The following is a 24,250-nucleotide window of genomic DNA, read 5'->3' as shown; positions in this document are numbered from 1 at the left end:
TGTTTATCAAACAGCAATATCCGAGTACAGAGTGCTTTTCATCTAAAGTCTAATGATTTTGCCACAGAAGTGATGCAAAACAGAGGGATTTTCCATTTGCAGATAACCTGTACTGTGAGCAAACCCATCAGCTTCCTGCTTTCCAGCTCATAAGCAAACAATTACAGAAAGCACTCCTCTCTGCATGTGTCCTGTGAAAGACAATTTTCAGGTTGTGGCGTCTTGTTGTCCTCTATATTCCTGCTCTCTTTGGTTTCTTTACAACTATTCCATCAGCACAAGGGCCAATTTTGCAGCAAGCCAATTTTGAGTGGGCACTGAATAGAGTTGCCCAGCGGGGCCCCTGAGATGTAAAATTGAAAAAAAATCTGTACTGTATCCTTCTGTGTGGGTAACTGGAAAAATTATAAAAAGGACTTTTTCTCCTAGAAGTTTTTGAAGCATTTTGGAGTGGGGCTCTAGTAATTACAGCTGCAGAAACCTGCTTTATTGTTGTGTTACCCCAGGATTTCTTGGTGGCTCTGGCTCCTGGCGGGGGAGCCAAACAGCTGACTCCTTCAGTTTGAAAAGGACGAAAATCAGCTGCTTCAAAGACCCACTGTCACTAACTCAGCCAGTGATTCCACTCTTCATAAGGCTTATTATGATATAAATCACTTTTATTCAAACAGTTTTTGCAAGATCAGCCATTGATTTATGTTGAAATTTAGACTTTGCTCAAGAAGTCCACTCCTAGAGATTTTTGAAACGCTAGCTGGCAGCCAGCCCAGATCTTGTGTCAAAGAGGTGGCTCTTTCAGGGACAGCACTACTCAGTCATAGCTGACAGACCTTTAGTACTGCTTCATTCAGCTGGGCTACTGCATATTAAGATCCTCGGGAGAGAAAGAGGAATGAAGGTCCCCAGCCAGACTTCAAAAGGGACAACATGATTACTTGGTGTGTACCACTGTGCTGTGCCAACAGGACACCAGAACTTGCAAAATCTTTGAAGGTTGTTGGAAACTTGACAAATAGTAAACTTTCTCAAGGAAACCATGGCAAAATAAATGCCCTTTAAAAAGGATTTTTATTTTGGCTCAGCTGCAACAGCAGGGCAACCGCTATAACAATGACTGACTGACTGAGTGATGAAGTTACACTATTGGTCAGCCAGCTGAGTGTTGGGGTTTCCCCATTGGTGGTTGCTCTTTCAAAGTGATTTGGCATGAACAAGCAGGGTTTCCAATCAGACCCCTTAAGTTTTTTTCAAGATAGCTCCTAGCAACAAACTCAGCAACTTTTTGGACAAAGCTTAGCTGCTTGCTGTCAAAGAGTGTCGCCAGAATCCTCCCTGCGTAAGCACAAGGTCTGCAGGCACACCTCTCTATGCTGACAAGTAGCTCTAATCATACAGCACAGCCATTGTCCTTAACTTCTGTATTGGGGTTATGAAACCAGGACTTTAGCGGTACAGAGCAGTAGCTTGTTAATGGCTTGGAAGTTAACATGTAGTCTTAATGGACCTCATTTCAGTCACTATTTCATACTTCTGTTGTCTGACAACAGAAACAGAAAAACATGACAACAGCTTTATTGGGAATAGGGTTGTATTAAAATACTGTGAGCGAGTAGGAGAGAAGCAAACAGGTAAAGAGCTGAAACCAGTTGACAGCAGGCTGAATGCAAATAGACTACAACACGGTCCAGCCAATATACTAGGTTTTTACCAAATCTTGTTTCAGAAGTGCTTGCCTTCTTCACATACATAAACATGGAACAATTTAAGTAAAAAAAATCCTTCACCAACCTGAGTTGTAACACTGAAAGCCACAAAAAGAACTGAAAGCTATTAACTTACCTTCATTAGTACTGACTCGCTGAGTTTCTCACGGTTGACAATCTTTATGGCGACTTTCTGGCATGTTACACAGTGGACTCCAAGCTTGACCAATCCTGCAACACAAACAGGAAACACACCCTTTATTAGGTCAGATAGGTCAAACACTGCTCATGTAGGACTGATTGTGAGATTTTTAGATGACACCAAGAAAGTGAACGATAAATATTCACAGCACCAAGTGAGCACATTATGCTGGGGACATTTAAAAAGCACTGTCACATTAAAGTGATGTGTGAAGAAAATGTGTTACATTTTTTTTTGGCTAACTAACTGATGTAAAATGGCCCTTGACCTCATGTACGGAATGCTAATAATGATTTCTGAAGTGTAAACAGTTCCTTAAATAAACTGCCCTCTGGGGTTTGTTTGAGACATAAAGGCAATAAGTGAAGGGGCCATTTGTGTTATTGATTCCTATAATGTACTAAACTGCCTGTAATGCAGTTGTGTTGAGTTAGCTAAAACAGAAAATAAAAGGTAGCTGTAACAAACAGAGGTGAGAGGACAAGAACGAAGCAACAATGCGGGAGAGTAAATTAGGTTGTCACATTTTGACACCCAGGCAGAAAACATTACCCTTTACTTCACAAACACACTGACGCATGGGGAGAGATTTGAGCGTTTGATACACCGTGACAGTCGGTTGTATTGGCATTCACACACAAACTTTCTATCAAAACTCACATGAATCCTAAGATTCGCCACACAATCACAAAAGCATCTCCGCTGCTTTGCCTCAGTAAATGTCCCCAGGTATCTTCAGCCACAAACAATGCAGAAAACAGGCAGGGATACCTCAATGAGTGTACAGTTACAGTGGAACAAAGTGGTGGGTTTGTGTGTATTTAATACAAGAGAGCCGTGATGACAGCACCAATCCATTCTCTGCCAGGGACCACAGAGCTGCACACACATTACAAAGATGTTTGCATCAGATAGATTACTTACAAAATGAAAACAAACACACACCCCTACACAAATAAATGTCGCCTCTCTATTATTGATTTCCCCGACGGCCCCGTGGTGCTGCAGGGATTTTGGAGACAACAGAAGATGATTTTTAACTTTGTAAACTACATCGTCTGAGCTCTCTCTAACGGCTGGCACACAAAATTTATAGAAACACCGAAGTGGAATAATGTGGATGCTTTGATTTCTTGTCACTCTCATGCTGGCAGAGATGAAGATGGTGGAATGAAGTTAATAAGTGCCTATCACTGAAACGGTGCAGTTACTATGAGAAGCACGTTATGGAGAGAAGTAATCTGGTTGGCTGACATGAACCACACTTACGTGGACTTCTAGCTTGCTCTCACACTGTCTCTCGCATAGTTTGATTTCTATATGGACCAATACAATAGGAGCGTCAATGGGCTGTGAGGAGGCGGTGAGTGCAGAGACAAGTGTTCTGAGGCCGGAGAGATGTCAACAGGGTGAGGGAGAGATGGAGGACAGGAAGCAACAGAGGGAGATGGAGAAGAAGTACATATTAAAGAGCACGTGAAAGATGAAGGGAAAATGTGAAAGCGATTGAACGTCAGGGATAGCACATTATTCAAATGACAGGCCACAGATAATTAAGCAATAATGGAGAGCACTGTGTGGGAGTGAGGCTCTGGCTTGGGAGTTGAAGGGCCGCAGGGGCAAAGAGTGGAGACACATGGAGGAGAGGAGGTGAGAGAGAGAGAGAGAGACAAAGAGACAGAGAGTGAGAGAGAAAGAGAGAGAGAGTGACAGACAGATAAGAAGGAAGTGAATGTTACCAAAGAGGAGTTGAGGCAGTTGAGCAGGAGGGAGAACAGACAAACCCATTAGCCCTGTGATGGTAATCATATGTTAATGGCTGCTATAGAGAAGCTCATAAGTCATGATAAACACATTAAAGAGAAAATATCTGCCTGCAAACACATGAAAAGTTAACTGGATTATTTGCCTCACTATCCATCTTGCTCCAGTGCCTGTGTTTTTGTGAGCAAAGGGCGCATTAGCAGGAGGGAAATATGCACAGGAACACAGCACATTACGATTTTACAGCCACTTTGTGTATGGATTGGAATGAACTTTTACAAGGACGTTCAGTACATAACACACAGGGACATAAGCCATAAGCTTATTTTATACCACATAGATAAAAATCAACAACAAACAACAGCAACAGACCTAATAAAATGAAACAAATCGTCATGGCAAAACATCACACCAGCTTAACTCACAAAATGTGGCAGCAATAGATAAAACTGGTGCATTGGCCCACATTAATGTATATTTGTCTTTTTGGGGCAAATTATCGTAATTTTGGTGTTGTGTTTGGTCACTGGTGGTGTAACATTACCAAGCCAATATTGTGTAAAGGAGATCAGGGATCCCTAAACAACACTCAAATGATATTCCTCAACAATGTCCTGCCCACATGAGGAAGTATTGCAAGTATTTAATCATTAATTAAGTCTTGGACTAGGTAAAATTTGGACCAGATGTTAGCACTATATGAAAATTTAAGGGATCAACAAAGTTATTGAAATACCTAATATTACTATCCCTAAAATGGTTGTATTTTATATAAAAATTAGACAGATATAGTATATTCCGGCCTAAACCAAGCTAGAGTATGTTATAATGTGTGGGTGTTGTGTGCCGACATTCATGCAGCTGTTTGCCAACACACAATATTTGTACATAATTTGATTACATAAAAGTGTACTAGCACAAGAGACTGACTCATATTTACCAAACCAGAATGTACAGCAAAAGAAAAAAATTACAAACAGTTTTCAACCAAGGATAGAAAAAAAACAAAGTAATAAATAAAATAAACCACGCAATAGAATAAATAATAATGTGTGTTTTTCGGCTTTTGGTTTGGTTCAACAAAACAGCACACTGTTTGAAGCATAGGACTGCAGATACAGAGACATGTGGTTGAGTTATTCTGTGTGCAGCTGCAGTTGCTCTGAAACCCTCTCTCTGCATTGCACATACACTTTTCCACGTACACTATCTTTACAGAAGCATGTCTCAGCTTAAACACCATTGCAACATTTTAAACTCCCCACCTGATATCCTTATGATTATATAACACTCAATGATTCCTCCCTGCCTCGTGTACAACCCCGCCATCCTCTTCCAACAGGGAATATGCAATTAATGACACAAGGTTTTCTCACAATAAATGTGACTTAACTTGTCTCAAGTATGTTGTAATATCTAATTAACATCAGCTTCTCCATGCCCCAAAATTAACCGCTCAACCCCCTACTCTCTAATGTCCTGTAATGAGTGTGATTGCTTTATACTCCCTGTGCCCCTTTTACTTGTCTGTGATAACACCCCAGAGGAAACACTTGCAGATCTGTGTGAATATTCTGAGCTCAACCTGGAGTGGTGAGGCTGGGGAGGGGAGGGTTTAGGAGATGACCAGGAAGACACCAGGTTTTCATCTAAATCTGGGCTGAGCCAGATAGGCTGTCTTTGAACATAACTTCAAACGTAAGGCTTTGACTGAGAGCACAAAGGGTCAGAGACTCAAGTGGGGAATACAAAGAACATTACAGCTACAGTTGTCAGTGTCTATGTATAATTGTGTGTGTGTGTGTGTGTGTGTGTGTGTGTGTGTGTGTGTGTGTGTGTGTGTGTGTGTGTGTGTGTGTGTGTGTGTACACATGGATTACATTTCACTTTAATTGCAAGTGTTTACCTGTATGTGCAGCTGGTATCTTTGTAGGTGTAAAGCAGATGCGTGGGAGTGTATTCCCTCACTGGAGAGGCCAGCACTGTGTTGTGATCGAGTGTCACATACAGGGAATTTATTAACTGTACCAGGGACACACATGCAGACTGGTATTGTCACATATACTGTACACTTATATACTATCATCAACACGCGTATGGACGAAAGCAGGCTGTGCAGCTGACCCGCGTTCCGAATCTGCAAGTGCATCGATCTCGCCTCTCCTTCAGCCTCCTCCAAAATCAATAGCATCAAAAGCTCTCGCCTTCACAACAATGTCAGAATAATGACACCAGCCAGGGACTTATGGGCTGGAGAGGCCACCATCGACTGACCCCTGGCCTCCATCCCGGCTCTGCACTCTCTACTTTCCATGCGCCTCTGTGATTAATGATGTAATGTGGAGGGACTGCCGGAGAAAGACACAGAATGAGAACTTTGGTCCACGGCTCAGCGAGCATCAGAGGCGACGAGTGTTTTGCTGCACTGTGCTGGAAGCTGCTGCATTGCTTCGAAGTCGAATGGTTTCAATCATCACCCTGCTGGCTTTGACAAATCAGGGATGAATAATAAAGTTTTTGAATAAAAGCTGAACTGATTGCGTCCACAGAGCTTGCCCCTTTCGGAGAAGTAAGCTAAAGAACTGAGGGTAAGAAATTAAGAGTCAAAAGAAGAAAGAAAGAAAGAAAGAAAGAAAGAAAGAAAGAAAGAAAGGAAAGAGAGTAAAAAGAAAAAAACACTGGGAACCACGAGTGTAGTAACTCATCATTAATGAAAATGAGTTAATTAACAACATCTTCACAGAGTTGTGAAAATTTACTTCTCCAAAACTAAAGAACATTCATGGCAGTGCGTCTCTTGCACTGCTTCACTGAGCCATGTGCCAGCATTGATTTTGTAATGAGCTTTTTGTCTCACTTCACTGTCTCTTCGAGTGATTGTGTTTCATGATATCGCAGCTGAACTTGTTGACATCATTTCTGGAAAACATCTCTAACTGCTGTCAGTATATTCATCATGGCAACATGTAAGTGAACTTTTTGAACACGTGTTGTGACCGAGCTGAGAGAAATATCTGGAATCCTTGTGGGGCGCCACATGGAGGAGTTTATCTGTATCAGCTTTAGTACCCTACAAAGTGAAAACTGTGTACAGCACTTTATTTGAATGCTTTGACATATTATCTGAGTTAGCCTGGAAACCTCCACTACCAGTGAGAGAACCTGTGAGATCAGTGGTCAATTCATCATCAGGCAGAGCTGGGACATCCTAGGAAGAACAGGTAGGAGAGTAGAAGGACCCTGTATATGGGCCTGATTTCCCCTGCCATCAATCTGAGACACCAAGATGGAACGAAGGAGAGCAGAGAGGAGAGAGGACAGGAACACCACGCTTGTGTTTGAGTCTAGGAGAGGCACTTTATGATCTCCACCTGCTAACCACACACATGGTCAATGTCTTCAGCTTTATCCTCCTCACAGCACTGGCATCCATGCGGCTAAAGATCATTACTGGATAGCTTAATATCCATCTGGAAGGGACTCCTCGGAGAGGAGGGCGAAGGATGAAAAAGAGATGTCTCCACTTGCGCACCTCTCTCACTTTCAAACTTGATCTTTCAGAAGCCCTAAGCCAATGCCAGCAGATGGTAGTAGCTTATGCTGGCTTAGCTTTGTCTCCCTCAGGTGCAGGGCTCTGAGAAGCTCGTTGCCCTTAGGCACAGATCTGTGAGCTGCTTTCCACTTATGCTCTCTAACCCTGAATGCTCTACGTGGGGGCTACAGCTCTGTCCTGGGATCAGAGTTTGAAAGGAAACACAACGTGCTACAAGGGCTTACTCTTACAAGTCCTCCTGGCCACATGGAAAAACCACTCTGGCAGGGCGTGGGAATCCCCTCCACCAGGGCAGAGGGCAGGGGTCGAGGAACCAGCATTAACCACAACGGATCTGTGTGTTGTCCTTCTCGCTCTTTCTCTCTCTCGCTCTCTCTCTCTCTCTGTTGTTCACACAAGTACAGAAGCAAACACAGATTTAATGAACAGGAATGTTAAATAATCAAATGAAATTATGCTCTTCAGTTTTGTTAGCTCTACATAGACTTTCTGTAACATCAAACATCTGTGGGTGGTGCCTGGAATAGAAATACATTCCTTGTAGCTCAACTGTATATTGGTCATTACAGTTTTGTATGCACTGGTGGTAGCAAAGTGCCAAACGGAAGTGGTTATGACAAATTAATGCCTTTATATAGTACAAGTGCAATTATGATGAGAAATGCAGTGAATCCCTCCCACAGAATCTCTCGCTTTTTGCCAACTATTGTTGTTTACATCATACATTATGTGCGCATAGGCCGAACTCTGAAAATGGTTTCAACACTGGATGGAAATATATTACAGGTACATAAAACTGAAATAAATGAGAACATAAATGAATAACAAATTTGTGCATGTTGAATGCAGGTTCATTGATTGTGTTTGATTTTAATTGGCCTGACCTCATTACAATGCAGAAAACAGTATTTACATGACATATACACAGGACTGTAGACACGCAGATGTGCAACAGTGAATCCCTCCCACAAAATCTGTTTCTGCTTGCTCTCCTCTCTGTTTAGTTGCTCTGTCTTTCCCTCATTTCTCACTTTCTGCCAAATTCTAACCTCATTCCTTCTCTACCCAGTCAGTCAGTGTTTTCTAACCCGTTTATCTCCCCTTCTCTCTCTTCATCCTTCCATCTATCCGGGAAAAAAAAAGAGAGAAAGATAGGGAATATGCCAGCAGAAAGCTGTTGAGTCATACTGTGCAGGAGGGAGACAGCATGTCGAAGATCAAACAATATTCACTCGCTCCTCAATGAATGCACTCTCTCTGTCTGTCTCTCTCCCGCCGCTTCTTACCACCCTCTTCATTCACTAAATCTCTATCTCTTCCATTCCTCCACCTCCTCTTTCGCTCTTTTTTTTTTTTTTTTTTGCATTTTCAGTCAGCCGTGACGTTAGTCTACCCAGCCTCAATTCCCCTGCAACCCTCTAAACCCTACCAGCCAAAGCAACAGCAACAACATCAGTAACAACAGAGGCCCAGACCAACAAAACAGCTTCAAAAGCAGGAAGAGCAGTTTAGCCCTGGAGTGCTGGAGCGAGGAGGGAGGCACACTGACGCATGCATACAGAAAGCTCCCTTATAAGTTAACTCCCTGCACAAAACAAGGATCTCTTGGCAAATACAACAGTAATGGTACTTTACTGACAACAGAAATGGAGGATGTTTTTTTTTTTTTTTTTTTTAACTGTGTCCCCCTTTTGCAGGGAATTTCTTAGCTAATTAAAACAGTCTTTTATTCTAACAGTGATCCTCAGTGCTTTGACTTGACGGAGTGATGGAGAGTGGACTCCATTATTATTCTTGAATAATATAGATTTACACCATCAGCTTTGGTTCAGATATGATCAATTTCTCTCCATCAGAAAGCTCAATATATGCATGAAAATGGCTAAGAGCCAATTTACATGGCATGGGATTGTGATCCATGCATAGGTCTTAGCACTTTCAGATACAGATATTGTACTAGCATTTCAACCTGGGAGTTTCATAATATCCAATACTGCTCCATTGAAGACAAAATGTGTGTTGACTGTGTTTACCTTTGATTATCTCTGAAAAAATAACTGTATAAATGATTATCAATAAACCTGCATGTACACTAAAACATATACACGAAGCCATACTGTAGATCCTGGAGATATATTTCTCCTGTGTATTTTCTACAGCAGCTAGCCTTTGCTCCCTGTGTGTTCATATGTGCATTTGAGTGTGCATGTTTGTTTTTGTCTGTTTAGTATGGGGGGTGGGGTCATGGGTGTGGGAAGCCAATTCCATTTACACAACTACATTTACATAATATAACCAGCCCCCAACAAACACAAACAGAGTGAAAATGGGGTGTAAGAAGTACTGAGTGAGATGTACTGCGATGAAGCAATGGCTGAGTTCAAGGCAGTTATCTTCTTTTCTTTTCTTTTCTTTTTTAATTCTGAAACAACAATATGAGAATGACTGAGCGGATCGGCCAAAGGCAGCGACTACCGAGTGATCCACTTAGTTACCTAACAAGCTCTCTGATTGGCAGATCTTACAAAATTCCCACCCTTATCTGAAGCAGCCTCATCAACGTGAAAATATATGCATGGATACGTCCTCAGAAGCTCATCACCTGCACGGTGGAAGACGCAAGCTTCACACACTCTTTTCTGCCAGTAAGGCAAACAAGTACCGATGCCAGCGCCAACTAACGCATGATTGCACAGCAGAAAATAGCTCTGAAAGTAGTCAGGCTGTCATATATTCGACTGTGCAATAAGTTCTTGGATGTTGATAACTTTGTGCTGGAGGCATATGGCAGACATACCAAATATTGTCTTGTTTGCCACATAACCATAGTCTAGTTTATATGTACTGATGCCATCTCACATTTGAGTTGATTCGGTTTTGTAGTTTAGTTTATGTACAAATAAGAAAAAAGTCAGGGAGAACTTTACTTTAGAGGTTTTACAGTTTCTCCATTAAGTTGATCAGAGGGAGTGATTTCTCTTCTGAATCTTTCTGCTGAGATGTCATTGCAGATTCTAAATATTCCGCTCTGAATTCTGGCCTGATGTGACTGGAGGTCAGGCCACAGAGCTGAAGCGAGAGTGACACTGTCAGAGGAATGTTCTGCCCGAATCCCAAAAGGGAACATCAGAGCAAACGTGAATGAAGACATGGAGGAGACAAGAGGAACGATGGAAAGAACAAAAAAAAAAAAAAAGAAGGCCGTGACAATGAGGCCAGTGACAGTGAGATGGAGAAATACTGATAAGGTTAGATAAATAGAGAGAAGCTGGGGAAGACATAGTCAAAACACAGAGTGAAAGTGGGGCCTAGAAGGGCGGGGCATGGAGACTCAGATCTATTTTTAATGCCACTGACTGGGGATCAGCAAAAGGAATGTATAATTACAGCCTCATGAATAATGCAAGAAGGCTTCTTTTAATTAGCCACACCAGGCCCAATGCAGCAGCCGCAGCAGACGGGACAAACACGTGCACATGTGCGTACACACAGACACATGCTCGTGTACAGTATATAACATACTTGTACGCACAAATGGATAAGATGGCCACAGAAAACGATGCTACCGGTGTGCATATGTGTGTCACTCTTGAAACATATGTCTGTGCATGCTAAACATGCACTCATGAGCTCCTAAAGGGAGATGGGAGTCAAATGAAGAGGCGACATGATGAGCTAAAGATTGGTGCCTTGGTGATGACTCTGATAGGCTTTTCAGTGAGAGGAGCCCCTAGACACCTTTCAAAGAGCAGCGTACTGTCTGCACGTCATGTGTTAGATAACCCCCAATATAAAAGTATGAATTATTAAAACACCTGACTGGATAATATTACAAAACCTCACTGTATCCATAGAGAGACATGCTGAAAGAAGGCAGTGCTTTCTTTCTGTATTTTTCTCACACACGTGTGTGCTCACACACATGCACGAGAACACGGAAAAAAAAAAAAAAAAAAAACGCGTCATATCTGGCATGCATGCCACTCAGACAGGCCAATTGTGTGGGCTGGAAAAGAGAGTGGAGAGGAAATCTGACTCTAAGAAGCAATTAATCAAACCTTCCTCATCTATAATTCAGCTTGAGTTATTTCATTAATTAAGTGCGTTTGGTAATGAAAATGTTGTATAGACAACCCAAACATGGATCAAGCTGGAGCAGATTCCAGCGCGATGAGTTCTCATCAACCTGTCTTAATAACCAGCCTCCTTCCGAATCGAGATTGAAATGGACGGTCGAAGCTCAACCAAGAAAAAAACCCAACAAAAACTTTCTCTGCACATCAAGAGAAGGCAGGAAGCTGGATCCAAGTTGGAACAATACATCAAAATGCCAGCAGGATGTTATTTGGTTGTTATCTGGAAACTCGGCTTCTCCCATCTTCAGAGCCTTAATTTGTAAGCTAATTTGTGGCTGGCAAAGACAGGCTTGAGTATGGGAGAGGATATTGGATGTAATTCGATGTCTCACTCCATCTTCGTTTGTTGATTGGAGTTTAATTGGCAATGAGGGTGCTGCGTTCCCACTTTGGGGCAGGCAGGGGAGATGACGGCTTGAGCACATGGACTGAAAATGAGTCCCGCTATGATGGTTTTATCAGGGAGAGCTAGAAGCACCCACTCAGAGGCACAAACTTCACTTCACGCAGCTGAAGGAAAACACATCAAACAAACCGACGCGTCCTTCTTTTATTTAACGTATTCTTCTACACATAACAAGACCTTAACCTACAAGTTACTTTTCCATTTTTTTGACATTTCAGCCCTTTCATAAATAAGTGGAAAAAAAGAAAACAGCAGGAAGGATTGTCCAAGGTGAGCACAAACCCCACTATTATGGTCAATATGCACAAGGTTGTTCCTATGTGCACCCACAGGGTGTGGATCTAGGACACAACGATCTTCTATAGGGGGAATGTGTGTATGTATGTGTGTGATTGAGGCAGGGGGGCCGCCTCCTGGTGTGTGACATTGATACACACACACACACACACACACACACACACACACACACACACACATTTCCTGATCAAAAGTCCAAAGGTTCAAAGATACAGGCGAGTTCCTCTCCCAGCTTTTCTTCCTCCTCCCTATGTCTTTGTAGAACCTTTATTCTCCACTCGCGTAAAACAAATGCTGCACAGGAGAAAGGTCACAGTGTCAAAGCTTCACCATTATTGTATAGTCCAATCGGAAACACCTCAAGGCACGGAAACAATGAAGACAAGAAGTGTGCATTTGTGTGTGAGAGAGAACTGCCTCGCAGTACAGCATTTTTTAAAAAAGCACAGGACATATCTCAACAAAACATCCATGTTAGGAGCCAGATCTACACACCAAGAGTGAAAACTGTTATCACATGCAGACAGTCTAGCACAGGCAGCCGCTGCCCAGCTCACTGTAATTCTGTTCATTCTAATGGCTGATATAACAACCACTGACATGATTTGAGTTGTTGCATTAATTCAGTCCTAGATTTGTCCATTTTGCTACCAACACCACTGACAACACACCAGTGAGAGTGAAAGCGTTTTGATTTCTTGCATAATTTAGAGCCTGAGAATGGTTGGGTACTTGGCCAATAGATCATATCATTGCATTATATATATTGTGTACTTGCAGACAATATAACAATTTTAACATAATATTTGCAAAGACACTTTTCTGATTAATGCTCTGCATTGAGAAGAGTGGGTGAAACCTGGGCTACTGAATCACTGTGCCGTCATGCTTTGAGGTACAGTAATATACCTTCTCACAAAAGCTCTCTTGTGTATCTACACATTTACAAACATTTTATTTTGGAACAATTTCCAGAATCACTACCAGTACGTGTGCTGAGATGACTCATCTGATTTGGAATGTTTTCCTGTTTTCTCTATTTTTAAATCTATGAATAATCCATGATAAATGCGCATTCTGCAGAGCACGATAACACATAGTCATTTGCATATTATCTTAAAGGGACATGACTATTTTTTGCTGAGAGACAATTTTCCACCCAGTTACACTCACCATCCAAGGAATTCTAGGTTTTTTTTTTTCATTGCCATTTCACCTGCAGTTCTACCATCTACAGTACTATACTATTGCTTCTCCCAGCAAAGCATGGATTCACAAAGAACTCCAACTGGAGCCACTGAAGGTATGTGCTCTCACTGAACCTTGCTTATGCAAACCTAATATATTGGGCTATGGGACATCCCAGAGGGAGGGGTTGCAGAGGAAGGCAGGAAGGGGGTGGAGACAGTGGGGTTGTGTAGATTAGAAGAATGAAATACAAGGCGGGGTTGGGTGAGGTGTTGTGGTGGGTGGATGCGTTGGTAATTACCCCGGCGGCCATTGGCGGAACTGTTGACATCTCTCTCGAGGAGTGGGATAATTTGAGCGAGTCTTCTGGCTAAATCAATGCGTCAGCGGCAGCTAGCTCATTACCCAAGCCACCGTTGCATCTCAATGAGGCAACAAGGGAATTTCTATTAGCCACTGTAAGCCTGATCTCTCTCTCTCTCTCTCTCTCTCTGTCCCTGTCTCCATCTCCCCCCCTCAAGCTTGAGTCCCTCTATCATTTTCATTTTGTCCTCTATTCCCTCTCCTCAGTCAATCAGTCACTCTTCCTCCTCGCTCAGTCTCCCCTTGTTTTTGTTGTTGCCTGATACGTCTCTCTTTTCTTCAACACGACCCCTCCCTCTCTTCATTTTTCCCAGGGGACATTAGGAGGGATGGCTCTGCTGTTGCATCATGCGTTCCTACCATAACAAGAGCAGCTTGTGTTTGTGTGTTTATATGCGTCTGCATGCATATAAGTAAGAGTTTGTAAGAAAATATCCAATTCCACAAGATAAGAAACAAAAAGAGAAAGTCTTACTGAGGCCCAAAGACAGCTGGGTTCTGACCCTGCCTGAACACTCTTCAGCTCGTCTATATTTACCAGTGATTCTCTGTGTTTCTGTGTGGGTGTGTGTATGTGTGTGTGTGCATCAGCAGTGCACATGTGTGTTCCAGTGAGCAACATCCCACTGCTGAATGGAAATGAAAGTGGTTCTGGAGAAAAGCCAAGGCCCAGATTGCCTGCTTTCTCACAGACAGGGCTCACGTCACAGGGCTTGGAATATTGCCTTGTACAAAAAGTGCAGCTACACACAAACTGGACACACACACACGCGCAGAGAAGTACTAAAAGAAAGTACACAAAGCAGAACACCAAGGGCACTTCACCGAGAGTCCATTTCACCTGGCCTTTTTACTGAACAAAGACTGATCTGAGAGTGAGATGTCTCACAAAGCTGAGGGGAAACTCCTGAACGTCAAAAAGAGATAAAAATGAAAAAAAATGGAAGAATATTGGGAGTCTAAAAAGTATGGTGACTGAAGAATGAACAGCAAATTTTATTAGAAAAGTAAATTGAATAGACAGAGGGAAAGACAGACAAAGAAGAGGGAGAGGGAGTGAGAGAGAGAGAGCGAGAGAGAGAGAGCGAGAGAGAGACGACAGAGTGCCAGGTCTATGTATTCCACCACCGGGGAGACTGAGAGAGCAGAGAGACATCTGTTCAACACGACTTCAGGGGGCTTTTACTCTGATGTCAGCCTGTCACCACATGCAGGACTGCAGGAGAAGATACATGCAGAGAGCCTGAGTACACACGCACACACACTCTATAGCATGCAAAGTCTCTCCCTGTCTCCATCTCCCACTCTCCTCCACCAAAACCCACCTTTAAAAGAAAGACAGGTAGCAGGACTATGAGGCTTGCTTCTCACTTGATCTTCATAAGCGTTTCAAATTTGTCTGCAACACTGAGCCTTTGAGAAGCACTTTATGCTATTTACATGTTCGTTAAATGACTGAACAGCACTATTAATCCATTGATCAGAGAGATATTTCCATCGGTTTTGTATACTGATCACACAGATAGTTCTGAGACCATTAGTTCCAGCAACAGAAAATTAATCAGCAATACTTTTGATAACTAATTAATTATTTAAGATATTTATAAAGCAAAGATCTAAGACAAAAATTTGATGGTTCCAGGCTCACATGTGAGAACATTTAACTTCCCTGTTTTTTAGCACTATAAATGATTCATCAGCAAAATAATCATCAACTGGATCAATAACGGAAATAATTCTTAATTGCACCCATAATCCAGAATGCCATTACCATACAGTGTGGCAAAGAACATAAGCAGACATTGGATTTCAACCAATGTTAAGCACAGCATGATATTACATAAAGGCTCTTATTATATAAACCAGAACAGGTCGGCTCACCCCTGACAGTGACTCTGACATTCATCACATTAATACTGGTATCACTTTGTCAAGTATAGCCAGAGGAAAGGCTCTATAAACTATGTAAAAAATGTGCCTTTTTTTTTTTCCAAGTATAGCATTAATCAATATCATTAATCTGTATTGTCTTCATTAGCTGCTCTGCGTTTCCAAAATGTCACCGGCCGGCCTGCAGCCACAAGCCGACTGCAGCAGCAGTGAACTTTTAGAAACCTCTGGTGTTGTCTTGTTCATTTCGAAAGCCATCAGGGGGAAAATACTGCAGCCATTAAAATGATAATGATACAGTCAGGGCAACTGACGATGTATTGATCAGCGCAGCACCTCCCCCATCTGTGGCGCTTCACACAGCCGTCTGGTGAGTGGGACTAGTGTGCGTTTGCCTGTCTGTGCTTGTATGCGCATTGCGTGCTTTGTGTGTATTGTCAATAATACAAGAGCTCTTTACCGCTGGACATAAGGACACAATGATCGCTCAAAGCACAATTGCAGAGTCAATTTGTACCATTAAGTGATCAAACGACACACACACAGACAGCATCAACGCCCAGTGTCAGTGCAGAGAGTGCTGGGGCATTAGTCATGTTTACAGGGCTGGTGATCACTTTTATATATCAAGTCAATGCTCATGAGGCTATCACAGGAGCCTTGCAGACATGGGAGGTATCCCTGACATGCTTAGTACATGTTGTACATCACTGAACTGCAGGATGTGTGTCCTGGCATCACATCTATGAATGAGTCTGTCACAATGGCATGATGCATGTTGCACTTCTGTGATGGATGCGTGTGACGCTTTGGACACGCTACATCTTATAACAATCAAGGACAGAAACACGGACTCAACTTGAGACCTTTCAAACATTCATTCACTTATCCTTCAATGGAAAGCGCCACCCGTCATTAGGTTTTTCACTTATGACGAGAGAAACTTAAGTTCAATTTCTGCATTCCTGCGCTCGTCCTTCACAGGCCCGTCTCATTTTGAAGAGATGCACTCTCCATGCATGTCTGAGCAGCAACCGCCAATCAAGATGTCAGGAGGGCTGATGGACAACCCTCTCAGCCACTGATGACAGTTGGAGAGGTTTGAGAGGGGCGGGTTGAGTTCATATCAAAGGCACTGCAAGTGGCTGGCTGGGTCAGCGGGGGTTGCTATGGCGTTGCTATGGAGACAAGGCGGAGGGAGAAGTGGTTTATGATGGAAGCTGATGGGTGGTCAACACATGAGGTTAAAGAAAAAGGCGAGAAATGTGTGTGTGCGCACTTGTGTTTACTTAAACATGTGCTCTAGAATTTGTGTGTGTGTGTGTGTGTGTGTGTGTGTGTGTGTGTCTGGCCAGTGCACTGCAGCAGTAATGGGAAATCCACACACAATCTACACATCAGAGCTTAATATTCAACAGCTGTATGTGGGAGAGTTCAGGTCAAACACACACACACAAGACGCACACACTCTGCCCGGAGCTGATGACGCAAATAGCCTTCTAACTCTGGCTTGGTGCAGCGCACAAGTGCAGATAGGGAGGGACAGGAAGAAAAGAGGGACAGAGAACAGAGAGACAAGAGGAGAGAGAGTGGAGATTATTGTCTGAGGAGTTCTTTAAGTGGAATACGATCAGTCCCACAAGCATATACACATTCAGAGGCAACCCAAACCATCAGGGAAGGTGAGATTACCACTAATCTGCATTATCATGTCATCCTGAACCTAAAAAGTGCTGATGCTCCTCCCAGTCTGAGGGAGATAGTCCAGACTGAGTCGAGGAATGAGAAAGAGAAGAAGATAAAGGAGAGTGTTTAGAGGTGATGGGGTGTTACATACCACTACCAGCTCCTGCCAGTTGGGGGCTCCCTTTCACCTGCACTTTTGCCCCCCCCTCCACTCTATTTTCTCTCCCTCGTTTTTATTCACACTCTCTGACTCTCCTCGTAGCTCTGCCAGAGGGATCCTTTACATTTGCCGTGTAACTTTGTTTGTATTTGATGCCTTTCAACTACTCTCTTCATCTGGCTATTGTTTCTTTCCCCTCTCTCTCTGCCCTTCTTTCCAATTACGTTCAATCTCACCCCTATTCTGTCTTTCTCTCTTCATGATAGTCTCTTTTTGCAGCCACTGCAATCCTGTCCCGTCACTGTGATTTTATACACAGACACACAGAAAACAAAGACTGGCCAATAAAACTAGACAGTCAGAAAAAAAAGGAGATAAGAGATTAGAGGTGCAGGAATAAGCAGAAAGAGAAAAAAGGTGTTAAAAAAAAAGAAATGATACAGGAAAAAGGGAATATGTTTTTCTGGTTGTCAAGGATAAGCAATGTGCTGAAAAATAATAAATATGGACATGAAATACACAACACACGTGTTTCAGACTGATCCGTAAAGTCGCAAGGATGCTGACACTCCTGAGAGGACAGCTGTTGTTGCTAGGAGAGGAGCAAGTTGGGAGGAGGGGAAGAAAAGGAGGATGAAGAGAAAGGGAGAGGAATGAAAGGCTGATGGAGAGACTGTTGGACAGAGCGAGCAAGGGAGATGGAGGTGAGAAGAAATGTGGTACATGGATGGTGCCCCTGTCGATTAGAGGACAGCAGCGGAGTGGGAATGCCACCACCACCCCCCTTCTGTAATGTCAGTGATTTCACATACCATCACCTCACTGCAGAGCCCCGCTCCACTCCATCACACACACACACGCACGCACGCACACACACACACACACACACACACACACACACACACACACACACACAACGACAGCTATAGCCTTAGCCAATGAAGAGGAACAATGGAGAAACAGTGAGAGAAGAATGACAGAAGAGGAGAGCAGGGTAACAAAAGTGATTGGAGAAGCAGAGTACGATGGGAATGAGAATAATGTGTGTAAAGAAGACAGGAGAGATATAAAAGAGAAGCTAATGAGAGTCATGAGATATGAAAGAAAGAAATCAAAAAAGAGTGATACGTAGTGTACAGTAGACTGAAATAGGGTGCAAGTGCTACACCTACGAGCTGCTGTATTGATACTCTTTTCCACCATAGCCCTGTCTATCAATAGACCATCCAAGCACCATGGCAACCACACTGGATGCCCTGTTGGAAGCCCTCTGATAAGTTGATGAACAGCACCTCATCATTAGAGGAGCTACCACATTAAAACCTCACAGCTCAAAAGCCAGTTCCAGAAATGTTATGGCACCCAATTTCCTTTTCAGAGTCTTTGAAATAAAGTGCTACCTGATTTGAGTGAAAAATGTAACGAAGTGTTTCCAGGATTCATTATTAATGCGATGTGTTACTATTTCACACCAACCCTGCGAGGCAGAGAAGACTGTGTAACACCAGGTGAACCAGCAGCTTCCTGCAATCAATTAAAGATGTTTCTTTTGCAGTGGAAAACATTGTTGCAATCTTTCAATTCAGCCTTTCTTTTCTTCTTCTACACAAGGAAGAGGAAGATTTCCTGTTTATTCTTATTTGTATAACAAGACATATTCCCTATGTATATATAAAGGAACTATTTTGAAGAAACAGAATGATCTGACCACACGTTGTAACATTATCCTTTACATCTTTGTGACTTATTTCCCCTTGTCTGATAAATAAATCCTTTTCTTGACATTAACTGCAAGTCAGACTCTGCTTTTGTAAGCACACTTGTGAGGCGTTTCTCTGACATGCCTGCTACAGGTTTTTCACTGATGTTGTCCTTGGATAGAAAAACATTCACAAGTCACTTCAACTCTGTAACCCAAAGAGTAATCTATACTGTGCTGTTGCTGAATTGTAAAGATGTATTCATCGCGCTGCAGGAGATAATTCATTTACAGTTGGTGTGTCTTACCTGGTGGACAAGTAAAAGGAGGACATTGAGGTGGAGTGTTGTGGTTCCATCGAGCCGGGAGAGGCAGGAAAGAGAGAAAAGAGAGAAAAAGAACCAAGCTTAGTGACAAGGTACTGTGAGATAAACAGAAGAGTTTCAAGTCACACATTCCTTTATCCTGAAATTTATGACCAAGCAGATCCCATCAAATCACAAATGACAACAAAGTGATTAGGAAGGCATACACATCAGCCTCAGAGAGTGATGAAGTGGGTTAGGCTGGATTTACACTGTATTACATCTCTGCCAATCACTGGACTTCGCTCTCATCCCTTCTCAACATGCTCTCCTCTCTCTCTTTCCAGCTCCGATCACGGCTCTGACAGTCCCTCATCCCCTACAAAGCACCCCTCCTCTAAATACACACACATAAACATGCACGCATGCACACTCTCCAACTGACTTCCAAAATAAAACCCGGCTGTTTACCAAGCCAGAGAATCCCGAACGGAATCACATTTTGCCTTTCAAAGGGTGTTTGAAGTTCCCGCACAGATGTTGCTGTCTTCTTTTTTTTATTTCTATTTCATGTAAGAGATTTTCCTGTTGCTCTTTCCCCCCACCTCGCTCGAGCACAGTGTGACACCCTTTCACTTTCCCTAAACCTTCCCCCCATCCCTCCATCTCTGTCCCCATGATCACAGGGAGAAAGTTTTATCCGGCAGAGAAGCATCTTTTGAAAAGTTGTTGGGGTAGTCTCAGTAGAGGGGAGAGGAAAGGGAATCAGATGTTGAACCTGAAAGGCATATGTTTAGTTAGCATGCTAACCTCTGCATATGTGTTCGCACACACACACACAAACACACACACACACACACTACCAGAACAGATTAACACTTGCCACACAACGAACCAAGCTGTCACAGTATTATGCCAAGTGAAAAATAAATACATCTCCTTCTCAGACGATTCTTCCCTTCACTTTACATTCTCTTTAACTCAGTCTGAAACAGATCATATGTGGGCATCAGGCAACAGCCAACAGTTAATTTCAGATTATTTAAATCACTTTATGTGGTATGGTAAAACCAAAAGTATGCTGGAGTCTCTCATTGCTCATGAGACTGTGTGAATGCACGACTACGGCACGTCCAGTAGCTCAAATTTAACCAATAAGTCAATCTGCAAACCTATATGAATGTTTACGGCAGGCAGTTTAGGTAATAGTTTTACATCATTCACTTGTTTTAGATACATTTACTGTGAGTCTCTAGTCAAGTGTATGATTGTCTGAGTGTTTGTGATCTTGACATCAGACCGATTCATTCCGGTCAGGCTGCAACAAAACCAGTTCTCAGTCTACTTGGTGTGTGCAATCTTTTTTTTTTATTACAGACAGAAATGATGGATAAAACCGCAAAAATAAGACAAAGTTGTAAATATTGTAAGTAATTTAAACTTATTTATACAGCACTTTTCAAAACCGCGGTTACTAAAAGCATTTCAATATATATTTAAATGAAATACAAACAACAATGGTTGAAGAAAAAGAACAAACTGGGGGACGGAAGAATCAATAAAATGCCTTTTGAAGAATAAAGAGATCTTGAAATAAGATTTTCAATAACCGCAGAGGGAGACTGTTCCAGATTGTGTAACACCTTAAATGTAATGAGATTTATTTAGAATTCATCCTAAATTTGACAGGAAGCCAGACCTGGCAAACATGGAAATACTGTGGAGTTTCATAGTAAATAATCATGCAGCAGAAGTTTGAACTATAATCGTAATCACGCTACAGCTTCTGTAATGAACCGGAATTATCCTAAAAAGGTGGAGGCCAGCCAAGTCCACCTTAAACAACAGTCTTAAGTAGAACACATTTCCCTTTCCTATAAAACCTATTTCATGTCAGGCGGTTTGGCTTGAAAGTCAGACTGCAGGGCAGTGAGAGTGATTGTGTCAGAAGGTTTACGGCCTAAACAACCATCAGCCTCTCGAGCTGTCACGCTCAGGACCGTGGTACAACGTCGGTCCACTCGTAGGTTAACAATGTAGTGTCACGCCATTAAATTCAATTGGTTTTTTACGACCTTTCCTATCTGTCCCCAAGGCCAGGCTGCAGAAGTGCTCTGAGAGATACCAGAAGAAACAGAAGGGAGATGAGAGAGAGATGGAGCATGTAGTAGAGAAAGGTGAAGGGGAGAAATGTGGAAGGAAGATGATTACCAAAAGGGTGAGTGGAAGAAACTAAACTGAGAAAGAGAGGCAGAATATCTTTCTTTTTTTTTTTTTTAAACTTCCCAGCAGAGAGGAAAGAGAATCATTCATCCTCCCCAACAAGAACGATATGTGTTATGATTCTGACTGAGTAAAATGAGGCCAGCTTTGATTATGCCTCTCTCCTCTATTAAAATGGAGCTCTGCATCACACACATATAATATTCTGTGGAGCAATGCAGGAACGTGGGCTGCTGTACAGCGCCGAGAAGAACAAAGGCTGTGGTTGAAAGCTTCCTACAGGAGCTAATTGCAATATTAGTGGTCCTGGCCAGGGGAAAAAGAGGAGAACAACACCACTACTAATTAAAAGAAGAGAGGCATTCTCTGATTGAACAGCGGGAGAGAGAAAGAAGAAGAAAGAGATAGAACAGAAGAGAAGAAAACAAAAGACACACACACACACACCAAGGGTGGAAGGAGTGGACTGAAATGACACACAGAGACACAGTGGAGCAGTGGGTGGAATGTTAGCAGTGTCCATGTGCTGCATGCAAGTGTGTGAGCTCACAGTCCCTGAGTGTGCACACCAGCAGGGTGTGTGTGTGTGTGTGTGTGTGTGTGTGTGTGTGTGTGTGTGTTAGAGTATAATCTAAATGAGTCTTGTATCTTTAGAGATTAATCCAACCCTGGCTTCAGACGTCACACTCTAATCCATCAGGGTAAAACAAGCAGCGCTCTGCAACTGGCTACTGACCACTAATTTTGTCCGTGATGATACAGTGTACACAGACAGGTCAGCTGCGGGAACATTACGGGGCATAAGTCATAAGCAGTCATGAGTTACAGTAGAGTTAAGCAGTCTGGTTTGTTGCTTTTATAGAAAGTTAGTAAACTATTATTAAAACTTTTGATCCATAATAGTTATAATAAAATTAATATTTACCAAAATCATTTAAGTTTAGTCTTAAATGAACAAATAGATACGGGTGACCAATTCAGACTTCGACTGTGATGAGCCTGTCAGAGGTGTTCTGGTGGTCTGCATCAGCTGACCTCCCCCATCCCTGCGTGAATTGAACATGGGTCAGAAACTGCCCGGCATCTTTAACTGATACTGGAGAGAGTAGCAGACGGAGGAATGTAGAAAGTGTGCACATGTAAGTGGGAGTGTTTGTATGGACTGAAGGGGTGATGTGAACTTTTACTTGGCAATTAAACAGTACGCTGTGTAATGTTACGGTGTGGAAGCTGCAGACTCTGCTAACGGTGACAATCAAAGATGAAACTCTTACAGCTGCCTCATGTGAAAGGGTTCCCACAAGAGCTGAATGTGCATTCCAGCAGACGCGATTATTTTACAAAAGGGATATGATATAAGGTGCTGCGCCACAACAAGAGCAGCTTCGGAGCTCCTTGACACAGAATCTCGGAGTACATGGAGCTCTACTGGAGGCATGAACAATGATAGCGGAGGGCGCTGTACAGCAAGACAGTCCAAAATCTTGTACGGACCATTTTGCTTTAGCAAGACATTTTTTTAGCACTTACCCATTCCGTCTACTGGCAGCTGTAGTAATATTTTTTAAATGTTTTTGGTCATTTTTGGGAATGAAACCGAGATCACAAACAGAGTGGAATATGTAACCTTACATAGCAATTGGGGTAAACAAACATGCTAATGATCAATACCGGTGCCAATTCTCAGGTAGAAATTAATACTTTACACCAAGTTTGATTTGAATCCCACTTGGAACACAAGAAAGCCTCACAGTAAAAAATGAGACTGGCTCAGAAGAAGAACCAATAATGTTCTTGAAAGGCCCACTGAGACAAATTTTGTCTGTATATTTAAAAGATATTACATTCTACAAAAGTACAAGTACAAGACTTGCAGGCTGGAAAACACATACATATATACGAGTATACAAAAAGTAGGCCACCACTACTCTACTTTTCTTCAAGCGATTCACTGTGTAAACACACACTGAACACTGAAGCAGTAGGAGGTCACAGAGCTGCAGCACGTCCAGTTTGAGTGTGTGTAGGTGTGTGCATGTATGTGTTGTGGGTATGTACGTGAGACAGTGATCTCATGTCAGCTTTGGTTACCAGTCTTAAATATAACAACAGCAGCGCACCAAGTAGTCTGGTATATCTGGAACCATAACAGAAATTAATGAAAGCACAGGAGTGGAAAACATCTCTAATTCCCTGTTTCCTTGACTTCCCTCTCTTTACTCTCTCTTTCTCTCTTTTTCTTTCTCTCTCCAGTGGAAAAACGTTCAGCCATCCATGACATTGTAATGAAGCTTCCTCAGTCCCAGAAACCGAAACTATTGCGTGCTTTGATTCTGAAAGCATCTTCCACATCCTGCTCTTCATTTTACTCTCCTTGCCTGTTTTTCTCTTCCCCCTCGTCTTCTCTTCTTCTTGTCCTCACTCTCTCTCTCTCTCTCTCCTCCTATCACCTTCAATCACCTCATCCCCTCCGTCTCGCCGACCATCTGATCGTCCTGCTGCCTCCGAGCCATGTTGCGTGCTTCGGTGTGCTGTCAGGACGGGAGGTCAGTGGCTGGCACTTGTCCAGTCCATACAATCAGACATGCTGTTCACTGTGACCTGACCAGACCCTCTCACATGCACACATAACAGAAGCCCACATGCCGCAGGCTTATAGACGTACACACTGTGCA

The 24,250-nt window shown here is 42.6% G+C and overlaps 1 protein-coding gene across 5 annotated transcripts in view; it reads right to left on the bottom strand.

Annotated features, from left to right (window-relative positions):
* The window catches only part of brsk2a (BR serine/threonine kinase 2a), a 175,388-nt gene that overhangs the window by 80,000 nt on the left and 71,138 nt on the right, over window positions 1-24,250 (bottom strand). For all 5 annotated transcript variants that reach the window (XM_056386258.1, XM_056386259.1, XM_056386261.1 and 2 more), the window contains exon 2: window positions 1,840-1,934. In XM_056386258.1, the coding sequence (XP_056242233.1) occupies window positions 1,840-1,934 (95 nt within the window). The remainder of the gene's footprint in view (window positions 1-1,839; window positions 1,935-24,250) is intronic.

Source organism: Seriola aureovittata, chromosome 10, assembly GCF_021018895.1.
Source record: "Seriola aureovittata isolate HTS-2021-v1 ecotype China chromosome 10, ASM2101889v1, whole genome shotgun sequence".
In the NCBI taxonomy this organism is placed as follows: domain Eukaryota; kingdom Metazoa; phylum Chordata; class Actinopteri; order Carangiformes; family Carangidae; genus Seriola; species Seriola aureovittata.
Note: the sequence above shows the minus strand (reverse complement) of the source record. Positions and strands in the feature narration are given on the sequence as shown.